General features: G+C 43.8%; 1 protein-coding gene across 5 annotated transcripts in view; it reads left to right on the top strand.

Moving 5' to 3' along the window:
- Nucleotides 1–18707, top strand: part of TTC7B (tetratricopeptide repeat domain 7B) — a 73649-nt gene extending 54942 nt beyond the window's left edge. For 4 of the 5 annotated variants that reach the window (XM_075192205.1, XM_075192204.1, XM_075192209.1 and 1 more), the window contains 3 exons: nt 3836–3976; nt 12688–12890; nt 17517–18707. In XM_075192205.1, coding sequence (XP_075048306.1) covers nt 3836–3976; nt 12688–12890; nt 17517–17738 — 566 coding nt within the window. In that variant the 3' untranslated portion in view covers nt 17739–18707. The remainder of the gene's footprint in view (nt 1–3835; nt 3977–12687; nt 12891–17516) is intronic. The other variant, XM_075192206.1, reaches the window with a different exon arrangement.
- The last annotated feature ends 380 nt before the right edge of the window (nt 18708–19087 follow it).

Raw genomic sequence — 19087 nt, 5'->3', positions numbered from 1 at the left:
CCCTATCCAGCCAGTCACATGATATGTCATGTGATTCCTGCCGGCTGTACCATTCTCCGCCCAGGGAGGGCGCTATTGTTTGTGCCACTCTGGTTGCTGAATGGTAGAAGCTGAGGTGCTGCTCACTGCACATTGTAATTACAAGGCTTAAATGCTACCGGCCTTTCCCATGAATTATTAAAGAGACCGTATTCATTTCTGAAAGCTTCAACACGTAGCTATTTCAGGAGGGCTCTTTACTTAATAATAGAGGTGTTCAGTGGGGGTCAGAAAAGTACACATAATCCCGAAGTGTATTATCTCCAGGCCCCCTGTCCTAACCTTCAACCGTCACCAGTGTGTGGCAGTGGAGAAAACGAGTTTGGCTGCATATGCCCCATAAAATAGCGACTGCTTCTGCCCCTCTGCAGACTGGCACTGCCCCTCTCCCCTGCACAGATTAGTACTGTCTCTCTAATAAAACCCTGTGATAATCGGAGCACGTTTTGTCCTCCTGGGCTGGTTAATCCCTGTGCAGTGTGCAGCTGGCATGTCCTATAGGGCAGAGGAGCTCTGGGTGCATCGTGCATGTGGGAATCTGATGTTTTTATGCCTGAACACAACGCATGCTTTCATTTTATTCCCTCAGCACTGCCTCGCTGGCCTCCCCTGCAGGGAAACGGTTCAGAATTTCTGTCCAGAAAGCTGGGTGTACCAGCAGATTTCTGCATTGTTGTGAATCTATGGGCATGATGTTCTTTATATATGTTTCTTGCTATGTTGGTGCCTTATGTGTTGTGTGAAGTATTGTGCGTCTCATCATGGCGTCTCAGGGATTACTGCAACGAACTGATCTCTGAGAGCTGCGTTATGCAGCCCAGCTAACTTGTAGCCGTCCAGCTGCTGTGGAACAAAAATCGGTCGCTGGACAGGAGATGCTGGGACTTACGGTTCCACAGTATTTGAAGAGAGACAGATTTATTACACAGATTTAACTTTGACATTGCAGATTTATAAACACTACATCTGCATAGTACACTAATTATACAGATGTAATTAATATTTTGAGCTCTTATAACAGACCACTGCAGAGATTATTCCAAGTATTTTCCGTGTCTGTGCTAACAGCTTATCCATTATTATCCCTGGAAAATGAGAAGTTCTGTCTGGTCCACGCAGAGGTGTTTTCCTCTCAGGCCTTTTTGGAATTCATAGCGGGCTTGAGGACGGATCCTTAATTTGCTTGCAGGGAAGGTATAATTACAGACCTAGCGGACGCAGGATGTTTCTGTACCTCCTTGACGCTGGCATCGTGCCCAACGCCTGCAGCAAAATCTGTTTCTGCAGCTAGGAATCCGCTCCGCGGGCACACGCTCTTAACCCCTGCAAAGCCAGGGCCCTGTGATTGTGAAGGCAGCAGATGTCATAGCCCTTGTATAGTTACGATGAAGATGCTGTAAGCGTTGGTCCTGTCTGTAAGAGAGCACTGTCCCCCACTCTTCATTACAGGCAGCCAAACTGTAGAATTAGGAGAACCAGCTTCTTACAATGTGTTTCCAGTCTACAAATGGATATGGCAGCCGTTGTTGCTGTATCAATCTTCGTGAGAATGGAGCCTATCACTTTACAAAGATCTTATCACATCATTAAAGCACAAAGTGGCGATGCCCAAAAATTGTCCACACCATCACCAAGTGCCTCTGTGATGTCACCGGCGTCTTCATAGGGCGCGCGTAGGCATCTGGCCGACTTTAATAATGCGCAGTATGGATCTTAGAATGCACTCCATGACCTCTCGCAGGCTCCGGTCTGTTCCATGAGGCCGAAAGCCGTAAAAATTTTCATTCACTACTTTAAAAAAAATAGCTGCAGAAGGGACGGGGGAAGGGAGGCGGCGAGAGGACCAATCAGAAGCCACAATGTCCATGATTGCTCCTCCCATTCTCGCACTCCCAAAGTCAACAATCTTCACTGAAGGTTTTTAGAAAAAAACAATGTGAAAATCTAAAAAATGCTATCGATAGATATCTCTTTATGTGAAATATGTAAATATATTGAAGGATATTAAAAACGCTATTGACAAAGTTCTCTGCATACGGGAAATATGAATAGTGACAGTACTACTTTTAAATTATTTTTAATAACTGCAACTATCCTCCACTATTACAAAATCTCTTGCAGCATGGTATAAATTACAAAGCAATGGCAGCGACCGCCTGTCCCTTAGGTTATACACTTTATTCTACAGTAACTTTCCAGTGAGGCGGCTTTCATTGATGTATCCAAAAAAGTATTTTTTCATTAAAACATTCATTGAATACTGGATGCCGTGGGCGGGCGGGAGGAAATATGTGTCTGTGGAATTTGTACAAACAGTGTGGGAAAGGAGAATATTATCCAACGCAGAGAATGTGGAAATGTCACAAGTGTGTGATCTATATCAACTGGACGTAATGTGATGGGGAAACGCGTTAAAGGGCAGTGACTATCATGCTGGATCAGGAACGTAAAGCACACCTAGCCTGAGACTGCTTGTAAAAACACTGGATAAGAAGACAAAACCTGCTGTAATTAGCATTGTGTCACGGCATAAAAGCTAATGACATTCCCAGTGAATCGATAGGCTGTATTCTCATCAATATGGATTCAGCCCACAAAATCGTTGCTCCCACCGTTTGTAGACATCATATACATGTTAATAGAAAACCGATTATGATTTCTATCAAACATTCTCGTTTACTTCTTTCCAAGTAGTCATTATTCATCTCCCCCCGCTGACATTTACCGAATAGCAGCAACATTTGTCAAACAGAAGCATTTTCTGTAATGATTCAGACCAGCGAGAGCCGCTGTTCATGTGCTGCTCGCTGTACTGCAAGGATCGGAGAGAAGGCGCCGGTGACAGCGAGACAGCGATCTGGCGCTCACAGCGGACATAGAGCCGAGAGAGAGAGGATTCACCTTTATGGAGGCTGCAGTAATATTATGTATCTAAAATATCACTGTAGAAAAAAGGTTTAAAAAATGGTTAATCGATTTAAATGGCAGTATGGGGTGTTTCTGTAGAAACATTCTGTCCTATTACGCCCCCCTAGTTGATTAGTAGGCCGAAAAATAAATTCAGATGATGCGGGAGCGCAGCTGATCTCTTCGTTCAATTAAACCTTGTATATTTAACCACATACAAATAAAGTGGTTTCATTTACCAAGGACACCACTGTGGGATCAATCTACTGACAGCAGTGTCCCATGTCGCACTGTCCAATTATATTGTCACACTTGGGATTCCAGGGGGGGGGATCTGTTTATCACAGTGTTCCATGTCGCACTGTCCAGTTTAGGGAGGATGATCCGAGGTGCTCTGTCCAGTTTTGTCCTTAGACTCAAAATGTAGCAAACACGGCCCCTGGGTTGCCATGATCCTCTATCATTTATATATGCACATCCAGGCATTTACGTGGACACAGTTGTTTATAACTAGACTGCTGGTCTCTGACACCAGTTGTCAGAGTTCGAGCCACAACAGACCTGGACAAGTTGCGTTTGGGCTGCAGAGTGTTTACTTGTCTTGGTTTCTATACAGGCTGCCCCTATAGAGTCTGCGTATGTTCTTCTCCTCTGGGTGTAATGTTGAGTAGGAGATGCTCACTCAGGTAGTTACACAGCTCTAACACCACCAGGCTTCTTCTCCCGGCACGTGTGTGTCTGATTGTCCGGTAATGCGATGGTTGGGCTGCTGCACGGGTTGCACACACGGATTTATGGTATTTAACAGCACATGTGGCACCGCTTTACTTGACTCCATGTAACCTCTGTCTTTGTTTCTCCTTCTGACTTCTCCCTTTCACTTTCACAGGTTCCGTCCACGCAACATCCATCGCAGCTTCACGTGTAGAGCAGGCGCTGTCCGAGGTGGCTTCTTCGCTGCAGAGCAGTGCCCCAAAGCAAGGCCCGCTTCACCCATGGATGACATTGGCACAGATCTGGCTGCATGCAGGTAATGTGTAATTATCACGGTTTTCTCCTCCGTAGCACAGAGCCCTGATGAAGGCAATCGCTATACGACTGTTGCTCAACAAACATTTCTGTGTTGATTTTTTAACAACTGCGGGAGAACCTCTGGGCTCAATAGGAGGTCACTGCTCAATAGTAATCATTTAGCTCGTTTTATACAGTGACCTGTGTATATAGTGCATAGAACCGGGCAACGGGAACGTTACTCGCTGAGTTTAGGACAGGGACTTTGTGTTTTCCGTGATCAAATAGAACTAGCTGGGTTTGTTGGAAGTGTCTGACCTTGTTTCAGTGACAGATCTGCTCTGATCGACGAGTGCCCCAGGCAGGGTGAAATTTCACCCTCTGACTTTAGAGCACAACAACCTCTTGACCGATCATTTTCAGCATCGTGGTTTCACATAGACGTGATGGAATTTCACTGGCATAGAACGAGGACAGTCCACACTACTGATAGACGTCTCACGCAATTTAATGTCAGCGAATCTAAAGTGTGAGCCAATCACATGCCGTTCTAAGGAAATACATATCCTGTTTACAAAACGTTTATTATCCTTATTTTAGTCACAGATTAAACCTTCTCACAAACAGCATTGACAACCGTCATAAAACACATTGGACAAAATAATGAAGGAGGAACATTGTACCAAATAATACAAATGTCATAAAGGGTTTATGTTTTTTTATTAAAAAAATGTGTTTGTTTCACTCTACATAACATTTCTAAATTGTTTTGGTAAACATTTTTAGCCACCTTCCCTGTGTTTATGTGATGGGTGCGCTAGCTGGGTAAGTTGGCTATAATAATATAATTATAAGGAGGGTTAGCATGACGTATCAGAGGTGAAGAGGATATATTAAACCCAGAGGAATTGGCGGGTCCTCGGTGTTTGGGCCAGGACATCCAGAGGGGGTAGAGACCTGTTAACGTGTCGCCCCTCTCTGGAAGGACAGCTAAAAATTGCTTCTAAGTGGGTGGTTAATTTGTGCTTGTTACTCGCTCCTGATTACAGCTTTCACGTTTGCACCTTCAAAACTGGGAGCTATTCATAGAGCCTCCGCCATCCACTCTGTGCCGCTCAGCACAGTGTGTAACCCCTTCAGGAGAGTGGTTCTTAGTGTTACTGTGTCTGTTTTACTTCTCTGCTATGAATCAGTCCCGTTTCTTTCTCTGTTTTTTTTTTATTGAAGCCCGAGGTGCAGGCTCCAGTCACCCAGTGCAGTGACTGTTCTGGGGACTTCCATCTTTGCACACTTCCCTAAAAGGAAAAGGCCCCGTTCCTTCCCATCCCTGAAGCTATAAGGCCCCTGGGTGAGGTCCATTAACATCCCCGACTCCTGGAGCCATAAGGCCCCTTATCAGGAAAGGGTCTTCAGGGCCACCTCTGCCACAGATCTCGGATAGGCCTCTTTCTCCTGTAGGTCGGCCAAAACTTCCCCAGGGCATAATCAGATATGTCATGACGACAATCACCCTGGCGTCTGAGGGAAACACTGCGATTGTCTGTTTGTGGAATAAAATCGGGATATAAGTCTGCATTATACTGTGATCCTTTTACTTTGTGTCATATGAAGCGTTCAATGGAAGCCGGTAGTTATCAACCCTAGTTATCAAGTTTTCCCTTCATTTTACACATTTGGTAATATCCTGCAGCAGCGCCCTCTTACCGCTTTGTCTGTCTGTTAATGCCCAGTCTTGTTCTTGCCGTAAAGCACTGCGGAGTATGTTGGCGCTGTATGAATAAATGTTAATGAGTAAATATCCATTTGGTCGCCACACTGGCCGGCCAATCAGCTGGATCTCTTCATTGCCTCCTGTTGTTGCGGTCGGGTCACAGACAAAGGACGCTGATAGCGGTCGTCTTCAGACCGCATTTACAAGCATTCACCGACAATGATCCGGTCATTCTCTATCTGACCATAAGGCATCACTCTGTGGTTACACAGTGCACTATTAACTGCCTATATCTGTGTCCGTATCACAGCTTGTGTGTCTGGTTTATTGTGTTTGGCTGTCACGTTAATACTCGCGCTACTGCGCACTCTCCATCTTCTGTGGTCCTGTGTGCAGCGCTTCCCAAACCCAAAGACATCAGGTTTGTAGTAGCTCGAATAGCTTTTCCTACTGCTCCTTCACAACTCTGACATTGATTGCATGAGGCATCGGTGCCTGTGTGCAGACAGACGACTACATGAATTAGGATCCACACAAATGGATCCATGCTCCGAGGCTCATTCACACCTGTCCAATCAATATTTGAAAAGCTCAAAAAAAGCGAACAATGTTTCTCTCTGCAAGTAGAGCTCTGTGGATCATTTATTGTTGTTAAAATAAATCTGTGAATTTAAATTGGATTGATATGAATCCTTGTGGATAAATAAGTCCACACAGGTTATTCAGGATACAGACACACTGATTGTAGATCATCAATAGATAATAATAGATACCTATAGATAACCATATCAGTCAGTCTGAACGTGCCGGGATCTGCTTACCAGGAGTTAGCTGCTTTGTATTATTCATGACGTGACCTCCGGGCCTGATAACATTACAGGATAAGAGTACAAGGCAACGTAAGCTCAAAATGCTGGCAGCCGTATCGCTGCAGATTGTACTTCTATCTACTAATACTGATCACTATCTGACAACTGATCGCAGGTAGCAGATTAGTGCCAGCGATGACTCTGATGTGCCACAGAGAGGCCTGACTGGCTAATTTGAAGAATATGGACACTGTAGAAATTCTTGGCAACAACATGGAGTTACTTTTAGTAGTTTGGGCTGTAGTCATTGTATTCCTGGAGAGGAAAGTGGAGAAACGCGTTTCCTAGACAGCTGATAAAAAGAGAAGGGTTGTTTGTTTCATGTAACACAGCAGCAAAGTGTTCAAATCCTGTTCTTTAAACTTGCTCTTCCCACATATCTGCAGCACCATTATTCTTACCACGTTATTCATTTATACTATATGTTTATGTTCTGTTTTAAGAATTAAATGAGTACTCCTTTACCACCACTATTGCAAAACGTGTTTATGCCTAAAAGGGAACGTTCATTTATTTATTAATAAGATGCTTTACATATCATCATAATTCATTTTCCGGTACCTTCAGCAGTCCCACCTAGAAGATATTCTTTTTTTTTAAACAGCAAGTTAAGCACCTTTTAAGCATGTATATTTCTTAGCTATTCTCCTACAAATCATTATCACCTTTTCAAAAGCTCTCTGGAGTGCAAACAAAAACTTCTGACAGACACAGGCACGATCATTCCGCTACACAGGCTCACAGCTCTCAGCATGTCACGTGATGGCAGAGGGGGGAAAAGAAGGATGTCGCAGTGCAGACAAAGCTCAGAGCGGCATTCCAAAGCCTCTCTGCTCACTACATCAAGTGCCATGTAATTGTGGTTGCCATAGAAGACTACATTATTGATAGCAGCCTGAATATTAAAAACAAGGAGAGATGGTGAATACCAACATTCTTATTCTAGCCCGCTATAGTGATTTTTGTAAAAGAAAACCTGAGCTTTTCATGGAACTGCTGCTTTAACTTGCAGTATATTTTGGCCTATATGATGCTCTGTCGCATAAGACAAACTGTCGCACTGCCCTGACCCCCTCTCCTTATGACTGTATTCATGTCCGCGTAGAGTTGGCGTATGGAGTATATAACTGGGATTTCTTTTCAGATTTCTCTATAGTTGGGGTTTAAGAAAATCAGTGTGACAGAATCCCGAAGCAGTAAGTGGCGTGACCAGTCCCACGTCACCTCGCTGCATATGGCCACTTGTTGTTCTCAATTATCAGTAAAAGTCACACAATAAATGCTCTGTTCTGTATTGTGTGTTATCTTCACAAGGCTGTTGTAACATTTTGTAGAAAAATGTGCGTGGTGTGCCATTTCTCTGCAGAATGGGGGCTGACATTGTCACAATGACACACAACACAATAGTCCATGCAGTGACAATAACTGACAGAATTTGACGGCAGATAAGAACCGCTTGGCCCATCTAGTCTGCCCATTTTATAACCTATGGTAACCTCAAACCCTAATTGATCCATAGTTCTTTGTAAGGATATCCTTATGTCTATCCCAAGCATGTTTATATTGCTCTACTGTATTATCCTCTACCACCTCTGATGGAGGCTATTCCACTTATCCACTACCCTTTCTGTGATGGAGTTTTTCCTCACATTTCCTCTAAACCTACTTCCCCCCAGTGTCAGTACATGTCCTCGTGTTCTAATACTTCTCTTCCCCCCCAGTGTCAGTACATGTCCTCATGTTCTAACACTTCTCTTCCCCCCAGTGTCAGTACATGTCCTCATGTTCTAATACTTCTCTCCCCCCCCCGTGTCAGTGCATGTCCTCGTGTTCTAATACTTCTTTCCCCCCCCCCCCCCCAGTGTCAGTACATGTCCTCGTGTTCTAATACTTCTCTTCCCCCCCAGTGTCAGTGCACGTCCTCGTGTTCTAATACTTCTCTTCCCCCCAGTGTCAGTACATGTCCTCGTGTACTAATACTTCTCTCCCCCCCCCCCCCCAGTGTCAGTACATGTCCTCGTGTTCTAATACTTCTCTTCCCCCCCCCCCCCCCAGTGTCAGTACATGTCCTCCTGTTCTAATACTTCTCTTCCCCCCCAGTGTCAGTACATGTCCTCGTGTTCTAATACTTCTCTTCCCCCCCACCCAGTGTCAGTACATGTCCTCCTGTTCTAATACTTCTCTTCCTTTGTAGAATGTTTCCCTCCTGCACCTTGTTATAACCCTTCATATATATGAAAGTTTCTATCATGTCCCCCATTCCCTTCTCTGTTCCAAACTATACATATTAAAATCTTTTAGTCTTTCCGGGTAAGTTTTGTGCTGTAGGCCATGCACCATTTTAGTTGTCCTTCTTTGTACAGTCTCTTTGTACATCTGATTTGCCTTCCTCATTGCTTTGTTACATTACTTACCTGCCTTTAAGTCACCTGAAATAGTGACTCCTAGATCCCTTTTCCTCCTCTGTAGTCTCCATTATAATGCCATTAATACTACATATAGCCTTTGGGTTTTTGAGACCTAAGTGCAGGATTTTGCATTTTTTGGTATTAAATTGTAGTTGCCACTCTCTTGACTATTCCTCTAGTCGACCTAGATCATCAATCTATGTTGGTAATGTTCTGTATCTACAAGTGTTGTCCTGTTATCGATGTCTATCTGACCTGTAGATTATTCTTCAGCCGTAGCCTGTAGTCACACAAGTATCTGTTCAATGTGCATAAATTATATTCCAGCTGAGAACCCGTGAAATATATATTTCTTCTTTCCTCATTCACTACCCTGCAATTCACAAATGGCAAGTATGATATAATAGAAGGGCCACACATAGGACCCCACTGTACGGTGACTTCCCAGTATGTTTGACCGTTACAGGTATAAATGTAAACTAGTTGATGCTGCCCATCACTGTTTTAGTCTTATTTGTTAGAATGTATTTAAGCTTCTCATGTTGTATCTATAGATTGACCAGCTACATAGGAAGGATTCTTTACAGTAAGGGCAGATAAGCTGTGAAATTCATTACCACATGAGGGTCGATGGCAACAAGTTCACTAACAGAATTTAAAAATGGATTGGATGCCTTTCTTGCAAGAAGTAGTTCTAATTATAATTACAAGAGGACAATATAAGGGAATTTATCTGAATTTCACGTTCAGGAAAGAATATATTTTTCCCCTGTGAGAGTGAATTGGCAGCTGTCACTCTGGGGGTTTTGTTTTGTCTTCTTCTGGATCAACACAAGTAGAATTTTTGAAAAGTTGCACTTTTAACTTAATAAGACACTATATAGCTGGTATCCGTTCCTGATTTAGGACCGTGCAAATTGGAAGCAGTGTTTTGTGAGGTGAGCCATGTCCATGCAAATACAACTTATATACATCACTTAGTAACATCACTGAGGTATGAGGCCCACATTTAGTTGCCCGATTCGTTCTTTATGCCCCATTGACCCTAATTTCTAGTGAATTGATCTTTGTCAGTGGAAATGTCCCAGTGTAAGACCATAGTGCATAGTACCACTTCTTGTGTGCTGTATCTCGGTATCTCTTCTTGTTCTCCGAGATAGGAAGGTTAATATTTATTTACGGAGAGGATTTTATACACAAGAGGAAGTTTTGATCATGGCCGGCAGTCATGTAATGGTTTAAGAATTTAGCGTAACCTATTTGTGTACACTGCGCGCATCTAAATCAGGTTTATTAAGTAGAAACGTTTCCCACTTTTCTTACTTTATGAGGGCAGATTGAGCAGGAACATAATAAAATATGTAAAAATCAATTATCAATTATTACCCTACCTTTCTTTAGTATATATTATAAAAGTTACCCACATATACAATATATGAAAAGTGCTGAGTGTTTCACCCAGTAATCCTGGCATCCCGCTACATTGAATGACTGGGAAAGGCAGCAGTTAGGCCGGGGTATTATGTCATTGGGCAGAGGGAAGGGTTTTTCTTTATTGGATGCAGTATAGAGCGTGTTTTTCAGAATTGTCCTACAAGGATAACGGAATCTTCGTTAAACGGGTTTCAAAGAGAATTGATACAATGTAACCAGCGACTGGTTACTTCATAGATAGTCAGTGGTACTGACTAGAACCTGCCTGTCTGCTGCTGGTCGAGCTTTATAAACCTAAAACTAATTGGTTTATATACCTGAAACAAGCAACAAACCTTATTAGTCCATTAATACCACTTTGCTACATGTCTAATTGACGGCCGTTTGTGGCATAGAGGGTTAATCAAGGACGGCAGCGTCTGACATCTCACAGACTGAGGCCTGTTCCTCTTTGTGTATGCTGGGCCTCTGCCAGTCTCTTTCCATATAAAGGCACAATGCCATGCAACCAATTGTACCAGACATGTCATCATTCTTTGTACTTCCCAATTAGTGTGTTTTCCACTTGATACATGTCAGGCCCCAGCTGTGCTTGGTTATACTGATGTATGTGGATGATGCACAGGCCCAGCTAGAATGCTGATTGTTATCATTACCGGCTCCTGGCAAAGTCATCCAGCCTGAAATGTCACTTCATCTGCTGAAGTCATGAGGGAGCTGAAGGCTCCAATTCTTCTCTCCCTCTCTTATCTTTTTCCTTCCAGCTCTTTCTCCCCTCCCTCTTCTTCCCACTATCTCTCTCTCTCCGATCCCCCCTCTTTCTCTCCCTACATCCCCCCTTCCTCTCTGTTCTTCTCCCTTTATTTTCTCCTTCCTCTCTCATTCTCTTTGTCTCTCTTCTTCCCCACTCACTACCCCCTTTCATTCTCTCGCTTTCCCTACTCCCTCCCTCCACTTTCTCCCCGTCCCCCTCCCTTTCTCCTTTATATCCGTCCCTCCCCTCCCTTTCTCCTTAGTACCCCTCCCTTCTTACATAATCTGCCTTATAGACATATTTGGCAAGATTTCAAACCTCCCCTCCAGGATCTCTGGTGTCACGTGGGTAAGGGGTGTGGTTCGCTGCACCGCACCATGGGGGCGGGACTATGATGACACGATAGTGACAAGCACCCTCCACCGGAGGGAAGGGCCTCTGCTTCTGGGAGTCTCCCCAATTTAGGTAATCTCCCGGACATTCCGGAAGAGTAGGCAGGTATGTTTATGAATCTACAATGTTAGATATAAGTTGCCCTGATAATTATACACTCTGATCACTACTATTTATAACTACGGTTCAGGTAACATCTGTGGTGGAGAATGGATGTAAATGAAGTACTTACATATAATCTCATATGTTTTACAAATGTAACAAGTCTATTTCTAAGTCTGGTCCATCTGTAGACACTGTAATATGGCACTAACTGGGTACAGGGTTTATCAGACCATCTACAGAATACATAGTACCAGGAAGATAATGCTGCAGCATGAATCCTGGGAGAGCTTCCATAGACCTGGTGGTAGGTCAGGCAGATGTCTGAGCTCTCACACCCACTTCTGGGCATCTGAGAATGATGGAGGAGACGCCATACTTAGTCCTGGCGCTTGTAGGCGACATACAGTGGACACCGACATTGTGTGGTTTGAACCAATGTTCATCTATAAAGTCAGCAGGAGCTGGTGACATCCCTGACGCACCGCGCTCCCCGTCTGTCATACAGGACTCAGCTCTCTTACACTAGTATCATAGTTCTTGTAGTACCAGAGTCTCTGCATTAGGTGGCAGCTGCAATATATGTGTCTCAATGTGAGTCTCTCATAGAAGATAGTTGTATTCTGGTTATAAGTTTTATGGTTAGTATTGGGGAAATTATACCTAATTAAAATATATAAAATTATTTTAATATTTGCTAATATTATGCAATGTTCTCTTATATAAAAGCAATGTATATTTGAGCTAGAGTTTTATAAACTGGTCATATATATTGAGCAATAGGAATATGCTTGCTTGCCTCGTTCCATACATTGAAAAAACCTGTGGCATTGTGACATTAGAAGCTTCTATTATTAGAATATCTATAATTTAGCAATTTGTGTATCAGTGTATGTTGTTGAGAATGATAATATACATTACTTATTAAACAGCAAGCACATTGTTGAGGAGTGTCTTGTTTCCAAGAGCTTACAATCTACTGGATATAGACACTATAGCCTGTGATAGTGTAATGTGTTGAAACATTCCCAGCTGACCCGTCTTTCTGTTTCCTCGCAGCGGAAGTGTACATCGGGATAGGGAAACCGTCGGAAGCCACCGCGTGTATCCAGGAGGCAGCGAACCTCTTCCCCATGTCACACAATGTGCTGTACATGAGAGGCCAGGTCTCCGAGCTGAGAGGAAACATCGATGAGGCCAAGAGATGGTATGAGGAGGCTTTATCCATTAGCCCTACCCATGTGAAGAGCATGCAGAGACTGGTGAGTGTGAGGAGAGTATTTTATTATAAAAAATGGGGGAAGGAAACAGCCGTGAATTATCCTCTTCGGTTTGTAAAATTAACAACTGAAATATCATGTGTCAGAAAAGTTTACTATTTATTTATCCTTTTACTCTGTTTCCCTCCTGTTTTTATAAGGGCATGTTATGCAAATGAGATACAGGAGACAGACTCAGCAGCTCTAACTACAACGAAAAAAGTAGACTGACAAATTCCAATTATTTTCTACATAATGTAGAGTAATCCTTATGTCATGTTTAAAGACCAAAATATGGTTTTATATAGGGGAAGGGGAACAGCCATTCATCATATGATTATGTTTATATAAATGAGAGATTTGTGGCCTCAGAATTAGGGAGAGAATGTTTGTAGTAATTTACAAATATTTTATTCTCTGTATTGTTGAGATACATTTAGTGGAGCTACGTCTTAAATTGCACTATTCCCCGGGATGCAGTCCCTGCTTTATGCCTGGATCCCTATATTTCTTGTGTTCTTCTCTCAGTACACCCCCTCACCCCCGGCTCTTGCAGCCATCCTGACTCAGATTATGGTAAAAACAGAGGCTCCCTTGTTACTCCCTCGCCTAAATAGCCCAGGTTACAGAGCTGCTTATGGTCCTCTGCTCAGTACGTCTGTCAGACGCTGCAGCACTGAGGGGATTAGTTGCAACGCAGGGGAAATATTCCTTTATTTATTTATTCTAACAGTAATAAAATGTTTCCACCAGACGTGGGGTCTGACGTGATGTTGTGGCATATCAGGTACGTCTCAGGTTTAGCAAAGGACAGGTGGATGCGACAGAATGCAGTAACAGATTATCCCCGGCCCCTCTCATGTAGAGGACACGATGCATCGTCGGCCGGGTGCTTATCAATTATTCAGCAGGGTCTCTTTATATGATCGTCCCTGCAGGGGGGAAAGGGATCGTGCTGGGAGTGCCACAACTGTAGGGATTCTGCCTGCAGTCCCCATTTTCCTTAGTAGAGGATAATTCTAAGCAACAGTTATGGAACAGCCCCGTGGAGTGTATGGAGCAGAAAAAGGTTTTGATTACTTGGACCGAAAAAAACTAATCAACCACAATTTTACTTCTGAGCTGGGTCCAGTTGTGAATTGAGAAGGCAAAGAGTTCAGATGCACATGTTAGTAGAATGCAGCCTATCCAGTCACTAGGAGCCAGTGACATCACTGAGAGTGCAGCCTATCCAGTCACTAGGAATCAGTTACATCACTGAGAATGCAGCCTATCCAGTCACTAGGAATCAGTTACATCACTGAGAGTGCAGCCTATCCAGTCACTAGGAATCAGTTACATCACTGAGAGTGCAGCCTATCCAGTCACTAGGAACCAGTGACATCACTGAGAGTGCAGCCTATCCAGTCACTAGGAGCCAGTGACATCACTGAGAATGCAGCCTATCCAGTCACTACGTATTACTGAATAATTATCACCTCGGAATTTGTATCTTTGTAGCTTATGCAGGTCATTGTAATCTGAGGTGACTTCTAAAATATTATTTTTATTGTACAGCGAGGGATGCGTAATTACTTATATCTAAATTTTAATTTAAAGCAAAACACGTGTCTTGTATGAGGTGATCCAGGTGGGTGTTGCCTTCCCAGACTGCTATACATTGTCACAGCACACTTACACACTGAGTCACTGCGCTCTAAATAGATACACAATATTGCACACCCTACTGTGATATATTTGAACATTAGAAGACACAGACCAGTCACATTCCTCCTAATATCTGTATAGTTTACAGTGTTATTCCTTATCATACATGAGTAGGAGTTTTGACTTAAAATAATCTAATGTATAATTTCTTATTAAATTAGGTGTTAATATATTCATAAATGTCCCAGGGGTAATCGCAACAACGTGCAAAGATAATAGGGCGCGGTTACAGCATGTTTGGAGCGTTCCCACGCTTCTGTAGCACGAGGCCGCCCAGCCCCTCCTGTTCTGCTAGAACTGCTTTGAATTGTTGCTCATTGTGGCTCATAGGTTCACACCTCCCAACTTCTCTGAACTCAGGACAGACCTCTCACAGCGGAGGGTCAGATAGTCTTACCGTTTCGTGTAATTATACATTTTCTTTTTTAATGAAAGAAAGTAAAGCTGTGAGAGAGGTTCGATCAGTGACGGGCTGCGGCGTTGCTGGGTGCAATCGCTGCTCCTCAAATCTCATATTATGCAGCAGTGTCTCAGTATATTCTTGTCACTTGTGCGTTTTCTATAAACGTTACACACACACACACACACTGGTAGAGGCACTTACAATGTTCTGTGCGTTGCCATAATTTTCCATTCCATTTCTATGACTCATTTTCCAGCTATTTCAGAAATATGTGAGCGGAGATCACGGTCTTGTTTAGAGAAGTAGACCTGCGTTGCTAAGCTCCAGGAGCCATGGCATTCCCCGAGAGGGACTCTCTTTCTGTACTTCCAGTGACGTGTGCCCGGGGCGAGCGCTGGCTCTTCCAGCTCGCCAGACGAGAATAGAGTGACCGCGCCCAGCTCCCCATTCGGAATGTGCAGCGTTAGTGTACGCTTAACTCCTTCACTGCCCGAAGGTGATCCGAACCCCCGAATACGATTAATTCATTGATAAAGCACCAAGGACTACAGCAGAGATAATGACGTATAGGATTAAGCCAATACATATACAATATTATAATAGGCCTGTGTGTGTTTAGAGGAAGTATCTCATCTATAATTATCTTGTATTTTCACTAGTCTACTAATAGACAGATTTCCCCCAGTGCTGTCTGTTTGCAGACTTGTGTAATTATTATGTGTGTGAATATATTAGGTTTGATACATATAGGGGTATTAGACGTGATACCAGCAGGCACAGTGAATCCACTAAGGCAGGTTTATAGGTGTCAGACCACAGAATAATCCTCTCTCTGTGTCACAACACGACGCAGGTGCTCAGTGAAAGAAGAATTTCAGGTTCTTGGTTTCTCGGCTTGTGAATACTATTACCTTGAGAAAGAGATTGTCAAACTTTCTGTCCCTGTCGTTCTTAACCCCTCAGGTGCTGGCACCAGATCCTCCCACTCTGCAGTGTCTGTCTCTGGCCTCTTATTCATATAGAGGCCACTGGACGACCGTGTAGTTGGCTAAAAGCCACTATTTATAGAACAATTGAGTGTATTATACTGTGGCTCTCCAGCAGTTATGGAACTACAATTCCCAGCATGAACTACCACCCCTGAGTAAAGGTAACGGAGTTGTGTCTCAATGAGAAGCTGTGTAAAACGTATGGAATACGATGAGAAGGCCAGGAGTGTGCTCTGGTGTCTGGTATAAAACCTCTCCCTTTCCCCCCAGTCTGAGCTTGCTTTTCCACACACGGTTTTACGAGACACGGGGATAATAGTACAGTCTGGCTGCAGTAGTCACAGCCCCCAGAGTACAATAATGTCAGTGTTTAGAACCAGCTCTCCAGCACACGCTGGGCTGTCACTTCCTCTTGTTACTTTCCATTTATTTAAATTCCTGGTTTGCTGATGTCACAGGAAAGCGTCTGCGATCTGGATGCTGCCCGGCTATAAAATCGCCTTGTGAGTCGTGTGGAATCTGTCTAGGAATCATGTATTACTGAGTAGCCCACACACCCGGAGACAGACGAGTCTGCTCTCTCTTATTGTGTCCTCCTGGCCTAATGGAGCCAGCGCCTTCCATGAGAAAACCACCTCCGCTCACTAGGAACCTCGCGCCTCAGCTTGTCACTGTTTTCTGGTTCCTCACCTTTGTGCAGGCAATTATTTAAGGTGCACTTGAGACTCTGTATTATCTACAAGTAATGTTTGTTTTCACTTTGCACAAAAAACATTAATTCTCCGCGTAGTCGTATTTGTAAACCTGAACAAACGCTTGATTAGCCCGATAAGGTATAACATCTGTAGCCCACAATGCAATATAGCACCTGTAGAGTTCTGCCCATTACAAATGGTAGAATGATTGTTTGCTTTTACCAGTGAATAGATTTCGGACTATGCACATACAGAAAAGATGTTTATGGAAGTATCAGTCGCGAGCTCTGATCGTGGATGTTCTTAAATTAATAGTCCTACTCTGCGCCTGTAGTTTCCTTCACTAGCTCAGGTGGCACAATATGTTCAAAACATAGTAGAGCAATTACATTTGAGGACAAAACCAAATTAAGACTTTAAATAAATACATTGTTAAAGCAATATGCCAACTGTAGCGTGGGTGCGGAATCCAGAATCTTGTTGCTGACCAAGGATCACTCCTGGGTCTAGGATACCAGTGTCCTTTAGGGTCTTCTATTGTGCTAGTTACAGGTAGTGGTCTAATGTTACAATGTGATTCCTTGTCTCGGAGGTGTAACCCAATGATGATGCTGCTTCAATGTCCTTGGTACATTGAGCCATTTGCCGAAATGATGCTCATTTTACATCTGCAATAGGGATCATTGATAGAGTACAGTGGTCGCGATGCGTTCACTGTTTAATACAAATGCTGTGTTTATTCCTCCACGTGGGTCAATGATCCGGGGACAGTTCTATAGACCCCGTGTGGAGCGTTTGGATACTGTGTAACCGAGATGTATTCTCTCTCTTCCAGAGTCTGATTCTCCACCACCAGGGCCGGTACAGTCTAGCTGAGAAAATCCTGAGAGACGCGGTGCAGGTGAACTCCACAGCTCACGAAGTGTGGAACAGCCTCGGGGAGGTGCTGCAGGCCCAGGGCAACGACGATGCCGCCACCGAGTGTTTTCTGACCGCTCTGGAGCTGGAGGCCACCAGCCCAATTGTTCCATTCACCATAATTCCCAGGGTTCTGTGATCAGGAGGGGTAATAGGGAACCACAACGCAGAGGGGCAGCGTGTGCCAAAAAGCAACCACGGCAGCAGCTCTCCATATCAATCTAAATGAAATACCGTTATTCTCTACCAATCACTGGCAGTCACAGGAGACTGCACCTTTTTTTGGGTGGAGTTTATATTTTTGTTGAAACTTGTTTTATTTTTTCTAAATCATGTAAAATAAAAACAAGTGGCAACTGGTTCTATGCCCGTAGCTTCCGGCCTGGCATATTAGCATTGGGTTATGTATAAGGGGAACTGAATGGCGGGTAAACCATACAAGCTTGTCAATCACACAGCTATTCAGGGTTATACACACACACGTGTACTTGGGATCTCTCTGGCACCAGGTAGTTCTATCGACAATACAGTTTCTCTCCCCTCCAAGCCTCTTGTCCTGGGAGTAGGGGGTTGAGCTGGTGTGATGTTATATCTTTAATTCCGAATAATATTTGCCAGTCAAGACTAACCTGCTAGAAAAGGCTGGCATTTATTAGTATGTAGCCTGAATGACAAAGTTTGGGCAGTTGACACCGATATCAGTCTCTGTGGGACGGGCCATAATCTAATCGAAAATGAACCCCGTCATTGTTGGGTCTGTAGAGCATACTTGCTAACTCTCCCGGAACGTCCGGGAGACTCCCGGTATCCGGGTTGGTCTCCCTGACTTCCTGGAGAGCAGGCAAGTCTTCCGCATCCCGCGATTCCCTGGTCTAAATAACACATTGCGCGGTGAATCGCATCAGGGCCAAATTTGCCCATGCCCTGCCCTCTTGACACGCCCCTCTGCCGGACTGCACTGCCTGAAAGTAGGCAAATATTCTGTAGAGTAATTTTTTTGGGTGTGTTACAAGTCCCCCGTAATGCCAGTAGTGATCCCTACTGATAACCATATCTTGTCCAGTTTGACCATACATGGGCAGACCTAGGGCTAGATTTACTAAGCTGCGGGTTTGAAAAAGTGGGGATGTTGCCTATAGCAACCAATCAGATTCTAGCTTTCATTTATTTAGTACCTTCTACAAAATGAAAGCTAAAATCTGATTGGTTGCTATAGGCAACATCCCCAATTTTTCAAACCCGCAGCTTAGTAAATCTAGCCCCTAGTCAGGTTAGTTATGCGTTGGCCTGGCATTGTAATGTATGTGCCCCTTCTGTACGTATATCGTGTGTATGTGGGCATCTGCTGAGATGGAAGTAGAAAGTACTTTACTTTGCGACTCAGTAAAGGAGCCACAGATCAGTAGGTGCTCCTCTATCAGACCACTCACGTGTGAGCAGCTATATACTGTCTAGATCAATCAGTTAATCGTAGGCACTTGTGAGGGC

This window comes from Mixophyes fleayi, chromosome 12, assembly GCF_038048845.1.
Source record: "Mixophyes fleayi isolate aMixFle1 chromosome 12, aMixFle1.hap1, whole genome shotgun sequence".
NCBI classification, from domain to species: Eukaryota; Metazoa; Chordata; class Amphibia; order Anura; family Limnodynastidae; genus Mixophyes; species Mixophyes fleayi.
Note: the sequence above shows the minus strand (reverse complement) of the source record. Positions and strands in the feature narration are given on the sequence as shown.